An 18,914-nucleotide genomic window follows, 5' to 3' on the forward strand; every position below is an offset into this window, starting at 1 on the left:
GAAATTTTCTTAAAGCGCTGGTATTCCGGAGGTATTTCCAGCTGGGTAACTTTCCGGTCAGTGACTTCAGGAGATCTTCCGCCGGGATGTTTTGGCCGAGCGCTCCCCGCCGTGTGGAGGAGCCGCCCGGGCCCAGCCGGCAGGTGGCCAGGCAGGCCGGGGGGCTGGAGGGCAGGGCCCGAGGAGCCGGCAGCCCAGGCGGAGCAGGCGGAGGAGGCGGAGGGCGCGCTGCCGGGCCGCGGCGCTCCCCCCGCTCGCCCCCTCCCCTCAGGAGGCCGCGGGGCTGCCGGTGGCCGCGCCGTGCGCGTGCGCGGGGGCGGGGCGCGCGCGGCGCCAGCGGCGGCGTCGGGCGCGCGCAGCCATGAGCGGCGGGGCGGGGGCTGGCGGCCGCGGCGTGTGAGGGGTTCGGCGGGGCGGGGGGGTCCCCTCCCGGCCTTCCCCCCCCCCACCGCCGGCCCTGCCTGCCTGCCTGCCTGCCTCCCCGCGGAGCGATGGTGCCGGGGCGCCGGGGCGGGGGCCGCCGGCGGCGGGGCCGGCCCCTTTCGGCGCCGGGGGAGGCGGGCGCGGGGAGGCGGCGGCGGCGGCCGCCGTCGTCGTGGTGGTGCCGGGTGCGGGGCCAGCGCCGCCATCTCCTCCGCCTGCTGCCGCTGCTGCTGCTGCTGCCCGCCGGCGCCGAGGGCCAGGCCGGCCCCAGCTCCGGCCCGCACGCCGCGGGGCCCCCGGACTGGCCCCCCGCCGGCCCCGGGCCCAGCCTCAGCCTCTACCTGAGCGAGGAGGAGGTGCGCCGGCTGATCGGTGAGTGCGGGCCGGGGCCGCGGCCGCGCCGGGCCCGGCGGGAAGGTGGGCTGGGGCCGGCGGCGGGGCCGTCTGCGGGGTGGGGGCCGCGGGGGCGGCCTGTGGAGCCAGGGGCTTGCGGGGCTGTCTGTGGGGCTGAGGTGCTGTTGCGGGTCGGGGTGCCCAGAAGGCGATGAGGGGAGTGCTGTGGAGTTTGGGGGTCTGGAAGGGGATGGGGGCTCTGGGGATGGGTGGTGTTGGGGGTCAGGGCGCTCAGGAGGCGATGAGGGAAGTTCTGTGGGGTTTGGGGGTCTGGAAGGGGATGGGGGGTCTGGAAGGGAATGGGGGGTCTGTGGGGCTGTGGTGGGGATGGCTTGGGGCCGGTGGGAGTGGAGGGTAGGGGTGGTGGCTGTGGCGTTCCAAGAGGAATGGGGATGTCTGTGGGACTGTCGCAAGGGCAGGTCTGGGGTGCAGGGGACGATGGAGAGGGCTGTGAGTGGGGATGAAGGCCCTGGGGTTCAGGAGAGGATGGGGGGCCGCGGGACTGGAGTGGGGTTGGGTGAATCTGGGGATCCAGGTGGGATTCTGTAGGGCTGGGGGAGCAGAGGGCCGTGGGGAGAATGGAGGGGTCTGAGGGCTCAGGAAAGCTTCTGTGCTGCCTTGTGTGTGTGTGGTTGGGGGGAGAAAAGAGCCCTGGGCTTTACCCTGATGGTGGGGGGTTCCCTAGGTTCAAGTGACTGGGGATGGTGCCCCGTGGGAGCAGGGTAAGCCCTGGAAGAGGTGAGTTCAGGCCTGTGATTTAATTAGCGAGGCAAGTGACACTCAGAGGGCAGAGAGGAGACTTGGCAATAATTCGGGGTGTGTGTGTGAAAGGAATCTTAATTTCTAGGCAGGCTGACAATTGCTGCGCAAGTACTTGGAGGCAGTTCATGAAGTCCCCCATCTGGCCCGCTGCAGAAGGCTTTCGCAGTAGTTTTGTGCTTGGAGAGTCTCTGATTTTAAAGAAAGATTTGTTTTCTGTAGGCTTTGGCTTGGTTAGGCTCTTATTTAGAGTTGGTGACTGGAGTCTCAAAACAAATATATTGGTATCTCCAGTGATTTGTTTTTCAGCAAGTGTCCTGTGTTTCCATAAACTGAAAAATGAGCAGTGAAAGACTTTATTTGCATCAAATAGACAAAAATATCACCAGTTAAGTTGAACTCTGTAAGCACGTAGCTGACCAAAGTCAGGGGACCTAGGGATTTAATAACACCGTAAACATTCTTTCCCTTATGGCTTGCTCTGGTGATTAGCGTTCTGCTGCCGTCATTTTTACATTGCATGTGCTTGCTGCCAGATGCTCTGTTACAGATAGAGGATAAAAATATCAGGCTTGCTGTTTAGGCGATTTTCTAAACAAGTATTTCATCTTGAATGTAGTGAATGGTAAAGTTTGAGCTATCCTGACTCTAGCACCTGAAATCTGTGTTAGTTGGATTTGCTCAGACTTCCATGATCCACTAGCATAATTATTCATCATGAAGTAACAATTGAGGAGGGAAGATCTGTTGTTACTATTACTTTTGAAGTTAAATTACATCCCGTGACCTCCCTTATGGGTGTCTATTGCCAGTGTGGGTTGAAGTAATTTATTATTCAAGCTGTCTGGAGCTGTTTTATATTGCTTTTAAGTATCTGATGCTTAATGATCTGTTCTTGCTTCTGTGACTCCAAAGGCTTGTGGATAAACTGGAGTCTAATGTGGAGATAAACTGGCATTTTTTTTTCAGTTGGTGGGATTCAGATCACTACCAGTATGTTGTAAACTAAACTTTTAGGATCCACCTTGCGTCATTGGCATGAAATTGAATTTTAGGGGTATTTACACATACTAGCTGTTGTGGGTAAGGTGTAGTTTGGCAAGGCATCTAGGCACAGGCAATCAGATCTCAGCTTGCTTTATGTATTCCTCTGGCAGAAGAAAGTCCAAAGGGACAGACAGGTTTATTCCAGTTCTTCACAGTTCTGAAAACAAAACAAGCTATTTTAAAATGTTCAGTTTTGTAGTATCTGAACTGTGTTTATGTATGAGCAAGTTTATGGTTTAAGTGATCCTATAGGTGTGTGTGAACTTTTGAAGAGCAGGGAGATGATTCAGCTTCTCTAACTCATTTGAAAAAAGCCATGGTTCAGGGGATGCTAGGGTAGACATTCACAGCAGATAGGAAAATGACGTTGCTTGTGAAGCCAACTGTTAGGTTCAGCGAAGCTGCTAATATAAACATAGAAGCTCATTTCTTTCACTGCTACTGTCTTGCTGTGGTTGAACAGAAAATACTTAAGACTTTCTGAAGTGCTTGGAAACCCAAATGTTACATGGAGTTACTACAGCCTGTGGTGTGTCTTTCTGCTTCTTAATATTGTCCCCATACATCTTTAGGTCACAAATTTGATTTGGAACAAATGTAAGTGCACAATGGTGAGTCTGCTGAATTGGCCATAGACAGTGATGCAGTGGTGTTCTCCATGCAAAACTGGAGCATCCACAGGGTCTGGGGCAGGGTCTGCAGGGCTGTACCCACGTGTGGTCTCTCCACCAGTGAGGCTGAACCAGTTCAGTGGAGCATAGCAGTACTGCTTTCCTCAAAACCAGAGTTCAGTGTCTTATGGAACCATGGTCTGTGTTTTTAATTAGGTTGTGGCTCTTGTAAATGAAATAGTGACTTGTTTAAGATTATTTGTGGCTGCTGTTGTTTCTGTGGCATGGAGGCAGGACAGATACTATGATTTATAGTGAAAACTGCCCGCTGCTTTTCTGTATGCTTATGCCAAGCTTCCACCGTTAGGCTATGTGATTCTGACCATGTGTCTGCCTTAGGAGGAATTGTTTTGAAACCTTCAGAACTTTACAGAGAAGAAAACTAGAGTAAACTGGCTTGTCTTGTTGTGTGAGATGGATTTGTATCTTGAAAAGCTACAGAGTTCTCATGGTCTGAAAGCAGGACTTGCTATATGGCAGGCAGATAGTGTCTCCGTCAGCAGTATCTCTTGCTGTTCCTGTGGAAAATGTTCACAGCCATCCAAACTATAAGCCTTTGGGGGGAAAAATAATTGTGGCTTTCACATACTTGAATGTGTTAGATTCCACTTGCACCAGGCAGGTTTCAGCGATAGAAGGGATGGAGGTAGAAAGAGAGGAGTTAGTCAAGGGGACTTGGTTGAAATGACTTCAGCGATGGTAGCAGGAGCCAGAGGTGCTTGAGTGAGAGTAGAGGTGAGGTACAGAGTGATGGAGAGTCGGGGAGGAGGAAGGTTACCTTGCTGGGGAGAGACATCCCGAGCACTGCAACCCGTTTTAGGGGTGTCTGTAAACACAGCGCTGCAATCCATAGCTTTTTGGAGCTGGTTCATATGGAGAATCTCTTTTGGGCCTGCACATAAACGTGAAGAAAGTAGTGTTGGTCTTACAGAGTCACTAACTATATAGACATGATAAAGCTACCTGTGATCGTATCATGGTTTTCCAGTGACCTTCCTGTGATGCTAAGCATGCAGGGGAGGTGGTGTTAAATTGGTGATGAATTACTTAGTAGAAGGTCTGTACTTGATTTAGTGATTTCCATTTAGATTTTCCTGTGAAATCAGAACATGGTGTTTGTCTATAATGTTGAAATGCTCCACTGAGTGGCTTTTCACAGGATCCTGTGATATAAAGGCATGTGTATCCCTGCTTTGCAGGTAATGAGTTAAGGTTTGGAGAAAAAAGTAAAAAATAGCCATTAATATTAGGTAGCTAGCTTTTAATAATTAAGGATTTGATCTGGTCTATTTAAAGTACATAGCATTATTTAGCACTTCATGCATTCACGGTGTATCTCCTAGACCTTCAGCTGTGAGTTGCCGGCCGTTCTGCAGCTTAGCCTCACAGGAAGACCTGGGTTATACCCTCTGAGTACAAGGACCAGAATCAACAGCTGCATGGGAAAACTTGGCTTAAACAGGTTTTTCTTGCATTGCAGGCAGTTCTGTTGTAGCATTCAAGAGATAGCACATAATTGTTTACAGCAGCAACAAGATGCTTAAGCAGCAAGGACAATCCTTTCTGTTCTTGCAAGGCTTTTTTTTTTTTCCTTGGACTACATACCTTTCAGGTGTGAAATTGGTCTTGTGGATAGCCTTCCTCATCATGTGGCTCTGGCTCTTTTTAGAGACAGGTCTAGCTTGAATGCTAAATGAGACTTTGGTCCCATGGGGGAAAAGATACCATGTTAACATGTAACAAAGGGCTGTCATAATGCATACATATTGGGATGGTGGTGGGTGGGGTAAATTAGTATTGTGGGAGAGTCAGAAGTCCTAGGATGTTTGCATTGAGTTTGCAAACTTAGTATTCTTTGGCCTAGTTTCTTCTGAGTAAACGTATTGAATGCTGTCTTCTGTTGGTTTTATATTTGCATCTTGCTTAATTACAGATTTAACATTTATGTGACAACTTCTTAGGTGTCCTAGAATTTCACTTGAAGCCAGTGTGCAGCTTACTAAAATGAGTTGTCTGATTGTAAGATGTGAACCTGATGCAAAACCTATTATAACAGAGGATTGGGGTTTTGTTTTTAAATTGTACTGCTGACTTACAGAATGGTTGGGGCTGGCAGGGACCTCTGGAGGTCCTCTGGCCTAACCCCCTGCTCAAGCAGGACCACCTACAGCTGGTTGTCTAGCACTGTGTCTAGAAGCTTTTGAAGATCTCCAAGGATGGAGACTCCACCACCTCAGCGGGCAACCTGAGCTAGTGCTTGGTCACCCTCACAGTATGAGTTTTTCCTGATGTTCAGACAGACCCTCCTGTGTTCCAGTTTGTAGCCTGTCACTGGTCTTGTCACTGGGCACTGCTGAGAAGAGCCTGGATTTGTCATCTTTGTATACACACCTTCAGGTATTTATATGCATTGATGAGATCCCCCTGAGCCATCTCTTCTTCAGGCTGAACAGCCTCAGCTTTCTGAGCCTCTTCTCATAGGAGAGATGCTCCAGTCCCTTTAGTAGTCTTTGTGGTCCTTTGCTGGATTCTCCCCAGTAGTTCCATGTCTCTTGTATTGGAAAACGCAGCACTGGAGCCAGTACTCCAGGTGTGCTTTCAGAAGGACTGAGCAGAGCCTTGGTGGATTACAGGCAAAATGCAGTTTTGGATATTTTAGATGGAGGCTAAAGGTCTACTTACTGCAGCAGTTGATCTTAATTAGGATGTTTTCAGTTTACACTGTGAAACAGCTTTCTTAATATCACTATTTTGAGGAGTTATCAACAGGAGTTCACGTCAAAAGTGCTTTATGGTACTTGCACTGAGTTTATAGTGACTGGAAATCCTCTTTTTCCTTTGTCTGTTGCATGGTTAGTTGTCCCTGTTATGAAGGGGAGCTGAAAATCAGTTTGCAGGGGTGAGCTTGGTGTTCAAATTATTGAAAGGTTGAAGTATTTCTTTCTTCTGATTCTTGAAATGCTTCAGAGCCATGTTAAAAGCCTACTCATGTCTGTCTTTGAGAGCATCACAATGCAGAGCACCATCAGTGAGCTAGTGCTGTGTTCCAAGCGAGTTTTGTTAGCAGCACCCAAGATAAATTTCCACATGAGATGAGTAAGTTACAGGGGGTTGTACATGGTGCCTCTTTAGGCCAGAAAAAATACAGCAGAGAGCCTCTGTGTAATTGCAGGAAGATGAATGTCCACTAAGAAGCAGATGTTTGTGTACCCTAAGGTCTTGAAGCAAGTGTCTGTGTGGTATGTGACTGACAGTTCAGAATCTGGTTCTGTTGTATACGTGTTCTTAAATACTGATTTTCTAGCTTTTAAGTGCTTGACTCTGAAGAACAGTAGCTGTTGGCATGTTGTATGCAAAAATAAGCATTATGGTCCACACGCCTGTCTTTGCAGAAATGCAAAACCCTGCATGTTGATGCTTCATTTTACCATTTGAAAGGGACTTAAAATTAAAGCATACCATAGGCGTGCAATGCTGGATGGAAAGCAAGCTTCTAATTTTGACAGATGCCATGCACTGTAACAGAACTGAATTTCTGATGATGGCCTGAAAATACTCTGATTTGTTCCACTTAAGTGGAAGTGCTCTTTTTAGGATAGTTATTTTATTACCTTGCCCTGTAAAGCCCTTTAGCCTAATGATTGTCCATGACTGATGGTTTTTAGATGGGCTTTTTAGTATTGCAGGCGAGTGTCCCTTAAGTTTGCTTTGGAGGAATAGAAGCATTTGGAGGGCGCATGCAGCAACATCTGGCTGCTTGCTAGCTGCAGCACTTTGTGACAAGTTCTTTGCATCATGTTGTTGAGCAATCTGTTTTTGTTTTGGAGCTTTTCAGGATGCTTGGATGCTTGTCCGTCTGGTTTAGAGTACCATGGTTCATGTCAATATTGTTTTGAGGTTTATGAGAACAAGCTGCATTTGGGGTTCCTCTGCCCTTTTCCATTCTATGACCTCACTTTTAATTTTCAAAGTTCAAATGGCATGTGGATAGCTGTTCTTTTGGAGATGGGTGCAGACATACAAACCCACTGCAATATTTGTAATGCTTGCAAACTGGCAGAAGAACATGCTTCTAGAAGTTTGAAACAGCCTGTGGAAGGCCATTGGGAGTGATACCAGTGGAGGCAGCTTCTAGCCTGGGTTAGGATTGCTTTCAAATAACTTCTGTGTGACTGCCATTGAGAGGGAAGTCTGGGAAATACTTTAGTCCTTGTGTGTGTTGATCTGCTCAGCATTGCTGAGATGGGTAGTTGATTTCTGTGGCTGTTCTGTCACACCAGTTTGTGTTGGGATTTGAAAATGCTGGGGGCTCTGTCTGAACCCTACCCAGAGAAAACAGTTTGCTTCTGCAGATTGGCGGTTCAGGAGGGACTGCATGGGCAGCAGGCAGCTTGGCTTCCTCTTGCAGCTCTCTGCGCTCAGGCCTGGGAGGAAGCAGCCATTTCGGCTCCCGAGAGGCCAAGGTCTGTCTGGCGATAAATGTTTGTGGCTCTTGTAACATTTGTGTGTCAGGAACTTGGAAGAAATCTGACCTGTGAGACTAGAGGCTGCCCTGATGGAGAGGAGGGGAATCCCAAAGCTGCATTTCTCATTGCTGTGATTTTACACCTGTGTACCTGTGTTCTGTTTGGTGGCATCTTATTTATCACTGTCGATTGTTTGGCCTCTCTGAATACATGCTCTTTCCCCCTCCAGTGCATGGACAGAATAGGAACAAGAGAGAGGAAATGGAGGTACAGAGCTCCCTGCATGCATGAAAAAAGCCAGCAAGAGAAGGCTCACCAGTACTGGGAGGAAGGCAGGGTCTGAAACTGCTCCTAAGCACTACCTGGGCTGAGGGAAACACGAGAGATAAGGATCATGCTCACAGGCATGAAAAATCCCAGGGTGGAGTTTTCCTTGGAGTGGGGGCTGTGGCGGCAGCAATACTGTACACTCTGCTGCGTGGGTACTTTAAAAGGTGAAGTATGTGGGGGAAGTTTTGTGTTTTTCTCCTCCCCTTCTGCTATTCAGTGTTTGGATACTGAAGAAGCTGAATTAATTAGACAAATTCCAAATGTATTGTGGTTCACAGTTGTTCTGAGCTCTAGCAAGATGGGATTGCTTGATGACCAATTCCTACACAAAACTATCCAGACTCAAAAGATCGCTGAGGCTCCTACTTTTCTTGCAGCGGAAGGGTCTTTAGTTAGAGGCTGTTCCTACAGTAACTTAGTGTGCAGTATTAAAATTGTACTTGAGGCCTCAACTGTGAAAGCAGGGAGTGTGTAAAGGGTGAAGTGCATTTAATGAGTTGTGCCTGATGAATTGAGGTTTTTTTCCTTCCCCCACCCCCTCCGAATGGCAGCAGCGCCAGCAGATCCCATGTAAGAATGAATGCTAACACTCTCCGAAAATGCCTTGTGGCGGTACAAAGGGCGTGATGGTAGAGGCTTCAAACGCATTATTTCTCTTCCATCTCTGCCTTTGTCCTTCTTTCAAGCGGATAACTCACATATTTGCACTGACTGCTTTGGAGATCTGGGAGCAGAAGCAACAGCATGAAACTAATGTGATGCTTTAGAATTTCAATGCCACTTACCGAGTCTTGAATAGCCGTAATTAAATTAACCAGTATATTGATTTCACCATGTTGCTTGGGAAAGATAAGAGCAGTAATGTAAGCATTGGAGCTGCTGCTTAGTAGGCTTGAAAAGCTGCAGCCGCTCAGAATACATAATGCCAGTGGTACCAGTGAAGCTGAGCAGGTTGATAAAGATGGTTATCCTCTCAAAACTGTTTTAGCCTTTATGAAGTTAATTGATGGCCTTGTAGAATACTTCCTAATAAAAGAAAAATATTAAGCTTTGTGGCTTTACTGTGTAAAGAGATTGCCATAGAAGTGAACAAACCTATTTTAGTTTGTGTGGAACTTGGTTTTGCATTAAACAATTAGTTTCACTAATTGTTTGCACCAAAGTGTCTCAACAGATGCGAAGGGTGCATTATCCCTTCAGCAGTCCCGTCGGTCACAGAACTGGAATCATGAGTTTCGAGACTGAGAGGTCTGGTACATTGAGGGAGTGTCGCGTGCCGGTCCAAGACCTGAGCGAGGTTTTGCTTGTGTTCTTGGGAACGGAATTAGACTCAAAATGGAGTCAAGCGCCAGGGAACTTTATTTGCCTGACAACAGGTTTGCAAATGCAAAGGAGAAAGCAAGACACAAAGAGAAAAAGGAAGGAAAAAAAGAGGCAAGAATGAAGAAGTTCACAGCAATAGCTACCACCCTGGAGGTGCAGCATCCCGACAGTCTGATTCATTTCCACGTCTGGTGGGGGAATGTTCCATCTGATGTTGGTTGATTCCGTTCTTTTATAGGGTTGTCCCAAGCTGTTCTGCTTAACCACACCTTCCACCTGGCTGTGGTGTGCATGCCCAGTACCTCAGGTGGTCCTCGGGGGGTCTCCAAGCCCCTTGTCTGGGTGCATGTGCAAGCATTTGATTAAATTTCTCATTATGAGCTCCACCAGTTGCTCTGTGGTCAGTCGGTGGGTTTCCTGCCATAACATTGTTGAGATAAACCTCTGCTATGGCAGTGGTGTTGGCTTCCTGCTGTAACAATGCTGAGATAAACATCTGCTGTGTCAGTGGTGGTTCTCGAAGGTGGGCAGTCTCTTACAGGGAGGAGGTGTGTGTCTTTTTTAAAAGCTTTTGTTTTTTTAATTTGTACTCAGTTGGGTACTTGTTACAGAAATAGTCATGGCCATTGGCAGGGACACCGTTCTAAAAGTGACTTAGGCTGTTGTACCTTATCGTCTTGCTGACAGGGATAACTGAATCTACGCGTGGGTGCTTTACTATAACTGGGGGGAAAAAAAGAAATTAAAGAAAATGAAGTGGCACAACTTCTGCGAGTGGGTGACACTAAAATACAGCAAATGCATATTATTCACGAGTCCAAATGAGGTTTGATGCCTTTGTTAGGTGATTGAGTTTTGGCTGGGAAGATTACAGTAGTTCAGTTCAAAACCTTTGTGAGGTTTTGGTCTGAAGTTATTTTGAGATGTGTGCTCCTGGGCAACTGCTGTTCGTGTGGATGGAACTTTTCTTTTTGCTTTGTATTCTCAGTGTTTACTTTCATTCTAATTCAAAAGATGCATCAAACTTTGTTACAATAATTGAGACATTTGCATTACTGGTAAGTTAAATTTACCATTATTCATAAATTAAATTTTCATTTCATAAATATTCTGTGTGCTAAGAATAAAGTTGTTTAATTTGGTCATTATAGTTAGTTTTATTTCGTTTTATTTTTTTATATTATAGATTTCCCTCTCAGTTGCCTCCAATACTGTATTTGCACCATTCCTATCCCATCTGTCCCATTTCCCCTTGCTTGCTGTTCAGGTCACTGGCACTAATTTTCTTCTACCTTCATGTATGCCTTGTGCATCTCTGCTGCATCCTTCCGTTGGCATCAGCTCTTCAAGTAACTTACATGCATTTTTCTGGCTATTAATAGCAAAGTGACTGCTGGTTTTGTTGGGAAGTTTTACGAGGGTTTTTTTGGTGTGATTTTTTTTTTTGTTGTTTTTTGTTTCAAATGGGCAAATTTCAGTTAGAAGGTGTTCTCAGGAGCAGAGTTTACTTGTATTCTGCTTTGAGGTAAGATTTGTGGTTTGGTTTTTGTTTTAATCCCCATTAAGGAGAGTATAATCTTCTAAGCATTTTCACAGTGGTCTTTATAACCTATCGGAAAAGTGAAGATTATTTCTGTAGGTGAAGGAGAGAAGAATAAGCAGGCAGACTGTTGAAATGTAATTGTTGCTGCTGTTCAGAGACAAACAAAAGGGTAAGCAGTTGCATCCTCATAATGACTGTTGTCTATTTAGTATGGATTGAGTTAAATATTGCAGAGTTCCTTATGCTTTCACTTCAGCGAGTGCAGTCTCCTGGGGGAAGCCTCTTCCTTTAGAAAGGAAGAAGTCTGCTCTGTGACTTTCAGAAACGCCTTTGAGTGAGAAAATCCTGTTTGCCTGTGGTATTGTACTTGCAAATTGTATTTAACAGTATCAGTAAGGTGAATTGTGGGTGATCTGTCAGTGAAGATTGATGAGGATATAATGAGAGCTCTCAGCCAAGTTTTTAGTCTTGTTTGCTAGACATTGGGAAGCTTCCTACTAAGATTTCCTGCTAGGGAGTCTTGGTTGGCTTTCAAGGACAAAGTCATTGCCTTGAAGTTATGTTGAGTATTTCCTCAAATTGAATGCCTTGTGTATTGCATTCCATCTCCAGCTTGTGAAAAGTTAACTCTGCACAGGTAACAAAGCCATTTGTGTAAATAACCGCAGTCCATATGCTCCCTGCTACTGCTGGGTAGAGTTAGGTGAGTTAACAAAGCAACTGTGCTATTAGCAATGAGGCATCAGTCTCTGGCGGGAGAGGTTTCCGTGGAGGTGAGAGTGGATTTGATTCTGGAGTGTTGCCAATCAGTATGTGTTACGTTAACAAGCTAATGCTGGTGGAATTGCACTAAGAGTTTGTGTGTTTCTGTATGCTTTGGTCATGTGTCAAGCTGTGATTTTTATTTCTCGTCAGTTTTCCATGCGCTCGATGATGTGGCTTTTCTTTTCAAGGTTTATGGTACTGTGTTATAAGATGCTTCTTTCTAGCAAAGCATAGACTGAAGTTTAGGGAAGTGGATTGGAGAGTGCTCTGGTGAGAGAGACGCGTGTAGGCAATGAAGAACTTCATATGTAGAGGTAGGAAGTTGCCCCCCAAAATGGAAGAATCTTTTGTCTTTGTGTTGTGGTTTGTTTTTTTTTTTCCCCCTCCCCTAAGTGTGAGGTGGGTGGTGAGCAGAGGGACTGTTCAACATCAGGGAGGAGATGTTTCCAAGGAGAAGGGAATAGGTGTATTAGTGAGTATTGATGGATTTGTGCCTTCTGTTTTGGCTTTCAAGCTTGACACTGAGCAACATCCTTTGACATGTGTTATGAGAGTGAAAAGCTGTTTCTTCATCATCTCTGTGTTACTCAAGATTTAACTTTTTTTCCTGTGCTATTTTTCATCAGTTGCCTTTTTGAGAGACTTGTGGCTTGTAATATATTTAAGAGCAAATATTTCAGCCCAAATTCCTGACCCAGCAGCTCTAACTAGCAGGCTGGAGTGTTGTGGAAAACTTAAGTAAAAATGGAAGTAGAAGGCTCTAATCTGTTACTTGTTTGATTAAAGGAAAGTTCAATTCCATTGTCATATATACTGGATATGTACAAACAGGATAGAAAGTCTTTTGTGTGTGTATATATACGGAGATGTTTAGTATTACATTTCCAATAGTTTTCTGTTTTCTAAATGAAATTGATCCATGTGGGTCAGTTTGTATTTGATTTCCTCATTTAACTCATCACAGTTGTAGTTTCAGCCCTGTGTAAGCTGATTGTTGAAGTGAACTGATTAAATCTAGTCAAACTAAGGTGGCTTGCTCTGGGAAGGTGGTCTCTTTACCCTGAAGAAAAGTTGCAGTAGTCAAGAGCTGATTTTTAATTCTTCAGCCATGTTTCCTTGTGCTTAGACTGATGGTATGAAAATAGAATTTTTGCAGCGCGTGCTTGCAGATTCTGTTGCAAAAATTAGGAAAGCTTAGGATTTAGTCAGTATTTCAGATTTATGGTGCGCTTTCTTTGACATGGTAAATAGTCCTGTGCTGGGAGAATCTGGTGTGTTTGTGGGGTAGATTGCTCAGACTTGGGAAGTAGATGGTGGTGAAGATTTTGAAGCTTGAGGTTCATACTCTTTCACGTGGATGGTCACACTGGAGTGGAAGCTTCTGGTCTGGCCAGAGAGCTAACCCCAGATGAGGAGTGGAGGCATCATTCTCTGGAGCACATAAACTTCTTTATATAAATATTTTATTTGTTCAGAAAATGACTTGTTTAACTGTGTACCTCTGAAATTATTTCAGTGGCTGTGAGTCAGCAGGAGTGTCTTGCTGTGTGAGGGCTGTAGTGGTTTGAATTTGCACTGCAGAGATTTCTCGGCTGCCTGTGAAGAAACTCTTTCAAATTGCACACTATTAAGAAACCAGGCATTAATTTCAGTCATTCCTGTACACAGACAGGAATCTACCAGAGGGTTGGGTAGGAGCTGGGACAGTCCATTATGTCAGCTATCGTTACCAGACTGCTCTTAATGAAATACTAATTTTTGTAATACAAATATTAGCCCTAGCCTAATAGTGATCTCATCTGACTCTTACGTTGCACATTCATTTTCTGTCTCTTGATTTTAGACAAAATCTGCCAGAATGATGATTTGAAGTAATTAAGTAATGATGTGTAACTCCAGGTAACAGACTTCTCAACACTGTCATTGTCTTTAAGAAGAATGTATTATTACGAGTGCATGTTGTAGGATAGAATTGCTTCATAAGAATAATTTTTCCCATGCTGGTAGAGGCAAGTTTCTTTTGTATGTTGTGCTTAGGAAGGGGGGAAAAAAAAAGTTGAAGCTAGACTGCATTTGAACAAGGACATTTGAAAAGAAGTGTTTTGTTAGGCTGGTAGACTGACATGATTCAATTTTGTCATGAACACAAGGGCTGCCCACCATCTTTTGCATTTGAGAATGAACATTAGCCTTTCTCCTTCCTTTCTGAGCTTCTTCAGATGTTTTGTTATGTTAAACAGTGCAAAGAATGACAGACTTTCTCTGTGGTGCTGCTTAAATTTACCTTTTTGTTTGTGTTCAACTTTAATTTATTCTTTGAAGTTTATGCCCAATGGTGGGAGATACAAAGATGTGGAAGTTAATAATGAGATTTAGGGACTGCTTGGGTAAAGGGGTGGCGGTTTTGCCTTGAAATCAAAGCAAAGCGTTGGTCTTACTGTTTTCGCACGGGTTGGTGTAGGTTAGTCAAGTCCAAGTAATGAGAAACTAGATCCTTTAGCGTTACGCATTGTCTGCATATGGATTTGTTTAAGGAGGCTTGCCAAAGCAAAACTGCAGCCGGTGTTTTAAAACTGTTCATCGTTGATCGCCAATATACTGCTTAAACCAACAGAAGCATTTCTGAAGAACTTCTTTTCCTCCTTTATAGTTTATGTAACACATCAGGGTTTCCATATTTCTGTGTAAGGTTCTCTGCCCCTTTCTTTGTTTTATTGCTTTGCCTCAAAAATGGCTATTGAAGAGCTGCCTATTCTCTCTAGCTGTTTGTAATGCATTGGTGTTTTTCTTCTTGAGCCCCCTGTTTTCTGCTTTGATCATTCCATATATGACATAAAACATTACATACTAATTTGGGTTTGTTCCAGGATGGTGGTGTATTTGCCCAACTTAAAGTGTGACGTGGCAAAAGTGTTCAACACCTTAGGAGGAACCCAACATCTTGCAGAATTACATTCTCCCCCCCCAGTCAGGTTTTAGTATAGTAGTTTAGTAGTTTACTATGCATTCCTGAAATCTGAAACAACGGGGAAAACTAACCTTGTTTCTTACCTTCTTTTCCTCAGCAACCTGTGACATAGGCTAGCTACATGTTACGCTGCTACTGTCTTTGAAAGACATTTACATGTTTAAAAAAAGGTAAAAAAAAAAAAGAGGTTGCTGGTTTAGGCTGTTTATTGACAGCAACTTGCTTAATTTGATACCATCTTGCAAAGCCACCTATGCCCAAAGCACGCTTTGAATTAAAGCCTAGACTATTTGGATATGGTAACAGTACTATTTTAGTATAAGCTTCATTTAAGTTAGTGCTGCTGCAGTCTTGCCCTCCATGTGGGGTGTTCCACATCATCCTCACTGATTCAGGGAGTTAAACTGAGGAGTGTTCCCCTGCTTTTTTTTTCCCCTGCGTAGTGCCAGCTTGACTTCTTGAACTTGGCTTGCTGAAGGTTTAAATAAGGAATGCTGCAAAGCAGGTATAAGTACGCATGTCTGAGGAAAATGCATAGTGAATGCAGAATTAAAGCAATTTTGAGTTTGACTTAAACTGTCATGGTAATGAAGCCTATAGTGTTTTCTGAAAACTCCCTAACCACTTCTAATGTCTACTCTGGAGAGAGCTAATAATAGCACTTAACCAGTCTGGAAATTGAAGCAGGAGGCACAGCTTCATTGTGTGTGTGTTGTTTTTTTTTTTTGGTTTTTTTTTTTTTTTTTTTTTTTAAAGTGTGTAGATAACAAGGAACAAAATACCTGATTGAATAGAGGTAGGTCACAGCCAGTCCTCAGAGAACATAACTGAACCTGTTTGACAGTGAATGTAACTGAGCATGTTTGATGTTTCACTGAGGTTGATTGTCGTCCTCTTGATCCGAACTTGTGGGAACAGGGGTGCTGGATGTGATCTGCCTGGCATGTTTGCAGTGGTATCTTTGTCCTCTGTCCTCAGCAGTGCAGGGGTGCTGGAGCCTGGCCGGCTGTGCCATGGTTTTTGTTGCTGAGAATTTAACCTGTGCAACCCATATGGCATTGAAAAAAGCATACCTGATCTCGGCTAAAACCTGCTAACTGTGGAAGTCTGAAGTCCATCCGCTGTGGAGCTCTGGAGTGCGCATGGTGCTGCAGTATTGCCCAGGCAGTTTCTGTGGGTATAGGGAAATCTTCTCTTCCTCTAAGCAGAAGACTTACAAAACGGAAGAAGCCCAGGAATGGAGTGAGTAAAGCACTAGCAGCCTGCATCAAGAATACTCTGATCACGCAGCTGAGTGAGCGAGCTATGGCTCTGGCTTCCACCACTGTTTGCCACAGTGCCCTGTGTGATTTGCCTACCTGTACGTACCTTCCTGGTGCCCACCCTTGTGGCTGGGACATGGTGCAGCTCCCAGCATCGTTGGCAGTTGGCACCTGGGCTCCTTTGTGTCAGGCAGAACACATCATCCTGCCTGCCTGCCTGCCTGCCTGGAGCACAGGCAAGGTGCTTTTTTTGACTGGCAGGTTCAACTGCAATTTTGGTGTCTTTTGCTGGCCTCATCGAGATAAATTATATAGGCAAAGTGCTTCAGGAATTCAAGGTTGAAGTAGGGGAGGCAGTGAGGGGCTGCAAAATTAGGGATGGAAGGATGATCTGGAAGCAAACCCATACTGCAATGAATTGGAGATAGGGAGATGGGAGCTTGCTTGTCTAATGTGGACAGAGGTTCTTAGCTGTGCATGGCACATCAAATTTTGTCTGTAGTTCACAGATGGGAAAAGATGTGCTACAGAGGAAGTATTTTAACTGTTGATAAACTTACATGAAAAAAAATACCAGGCAGTATTGAAATGCTGACATTTCCCAAATACGTGTCTATTGGATTCAAGGGTTTGAGAAAGCATTTGTCCAATTTCATAGAAGAAAAAAATCTAGTGAGAAGCTGTTGGAAGATGCTGCCCATTTCTGTATCACAAGCTTCTTAAACTAGCACTAGAAGCACATGGGATCTACTGGTAAAGTGTCACTGTGTATTTACTTTGGTTTTATATTCTTCCCTGAGTGTTTTCTGTAGACCTCTAGTAGAAACAGGGTACTAAGCCTGGCAATTCTGCCTTTTTTATGAGTTAAGAGGTACAAAACCTCTTAAATTATTTTTATATGCCAGTCTTTTAGTTAGAGCATAATTTTTTAAGCAATAAAACTTGACATTGATTCTCATGCTGCTTTACCATGATGCTATTGAAATTCATATAATTAGTATCGCCTGTTAATGTGTAGTTTTTTATGACAGTACAGGCATTAAAACGTTAGTGGTCTATATAATCAAATTGCTCAGTGTTGTAACACTGTTAAAACTTAAAGATTTGACTGATCTTCTGTAGGGTAATTGGATTTTGTACACCTTGAGATGGTATTTTACACCAAGATATTTATGCTTGACAACTTGAATTAAGATTGCATTTTACGTGACTTTTATAAAGGCCAGTTTTTATAACAGGCAGTTTTATTGCTGTGTACCCATTTGATTTCTATGACTAGTTTCTTTGCAAAGTTTATAGTAAATCAAGGGTTATCACCTTGAAAATCTCATGGTGTTACAAGTTCTGAAATGTTGCTTTTGTCAACCTCTAATCACTGGTGTGACCATTTATCAGCAAGACAAGTTTTTATTTATTCCAAAAGCAGTTCCCTTGCTACACTTTCATTGTTTTACCTGCAAATCCTTTTGTCCTCCTGATTTTTTTTTTTAGTAATTTGTACTTCCTGGGTTTGATTTCAATACTTTGTTCAGTAAGTTTATGCCCATCTTCTTGGTTGGATCTAATGGTAATTGTCTGATGGTTGTGAGCTCTTCTCCATGTTCCTTCCATGTTTTCTGAGATAGATTTCATGTATAAGCAAGCCAAAATTATCTAGGCAAGCTATTCTGGATGTTTGCGGTTTTATGTATTTTTTAAAGTTTGATTTTGTTTCAAGGTGTGTGTGCGTGTGCTTCCTCCTTCCTATTTTGCTGGTGGATACGCTTTTGCATTTGCCACCTATTGAGTGGAAACAGACAAATTGGAGTAGAAAGGTTTAACTTTTTTATATATACTGTCTCAGGCTGATTACATTCAGCACTTAAGGCATCACCTGTGTCTTTTTCTATTTCAAGATCTTGTTTGAGAGCATTTGTTCCTGGGATTACTCCGTTCTGTTGATTCCTTTTATGCATCCAGTCTCTAGGGTTCTCCCACTTGCCACTCCCCAGTATCTGTGGTTATATACTCTTGCGTTGTGATTAAGTTTCAGGACACTAATGAGCCAGTGGGAAGTAAAAGTGGTTAACAGCCACAACAGTGAAGAGAAATGTCTTGACTGCATTTCAATATCTTGTGAAAACAAGGTGGATTAAATCACGTTGTGGAATAAGAGAACACTTGTCACTTTGCAAAAACTGGGCACAGATCAGCGCACCGAACAGGAGGAATTATTTCTCTCAAGTTAATTCTCCCTTCAAATGCAGATTGTCCAGACAGTTCAATAGTTATCTTTTGATATTTTTTGTCTCTTTCTTAAAAAAAACCCAAACCAATAAACTTTCATGATTCCCTAGATTCTTGGAATAACTTCAGCATGCCTTAAATACTGTCATCTTGGAGTCCTACCTGTCCAGTTTTCTTGACTTTCTAGCCATAATAAAAATAGCTCCAGTATTTCCATTCCCAGTTGTACTGTGAATACTTTAATTGGACTCAGTTCCCTCTGTGTAGCTTTTGCTTGGAGTGTGCACATGTGTCTGTCCTCTTAGTGTGTTGCTGTATTGCTGAGCCTGGATAACATTTAACTGGGAGCAACGGAGGAAAAGTTGTATGAAACAAGAAATAATGGTACTGATTACAAATACAGTACAGTTTTGTCCTGAGGATACAGAGTTGGGATTAATTTTATAGGAAGGGGGTTAACTTGTAGTGCTTACTTTACCACTAATTGCTGATGACACCCAGTGCCACCCTTAGGGTCCTACCCTGCATTTAGTGTGATGTTGGAATGTGTGCTGCAAAAGATAATGGCAGCTTTAGTATTTGTTATATTAGAGTATGTCTTGCAAAAATGCACCTAAGTGCTCTGTAATAAATGTTTTTGTGGGTCTTTCAATTCTCTTAAGTTTATTAAAATGTTTAGAAGGCAAAGGGTAGACACAAAATATTGGTGTACAAATGTCATTCCTTCTCTCACTGCGT

The 18,914-nt window shown here is 44.0% G+C and overlaps 1 protein-coding gene across 2 annotated transcripts in view; it reads left to right on the forward strand.

The window, feature by feature from the left end:
* Positions 1-333: 333 nt before the first annotated feature.
* Positions 334-18,914, forward strand: part of RYK (receptor like tyrosine kinase) — a 65,263-nt gene continuing 46,682 nt past the window's right edge. For both annotated transcript variants that reach the window (XM_080410374.1, XM_080410375.1), the window contains exon 1: positions 334-795. In XM_080410374.1, coding sequence (XP_080266500.1) covers positions 492-795 — 304 coding nt within the window. In that variant the 5' untranslated portion in view covers positions 334-491. The remainder of the gene's footprint in view (positions 796-18,914) is intronic.

This window comes from Falco punctatus (assembly GCF_963210335.1).
Source record: "Falco punctatus genome assembly, chromosome: 13".
NCBI classification, from domain to species: Eukaryota; Metazoa; Chordata; class Aves; order Falconiformes; family Falconidae; genus Falco; species Falco punctatus.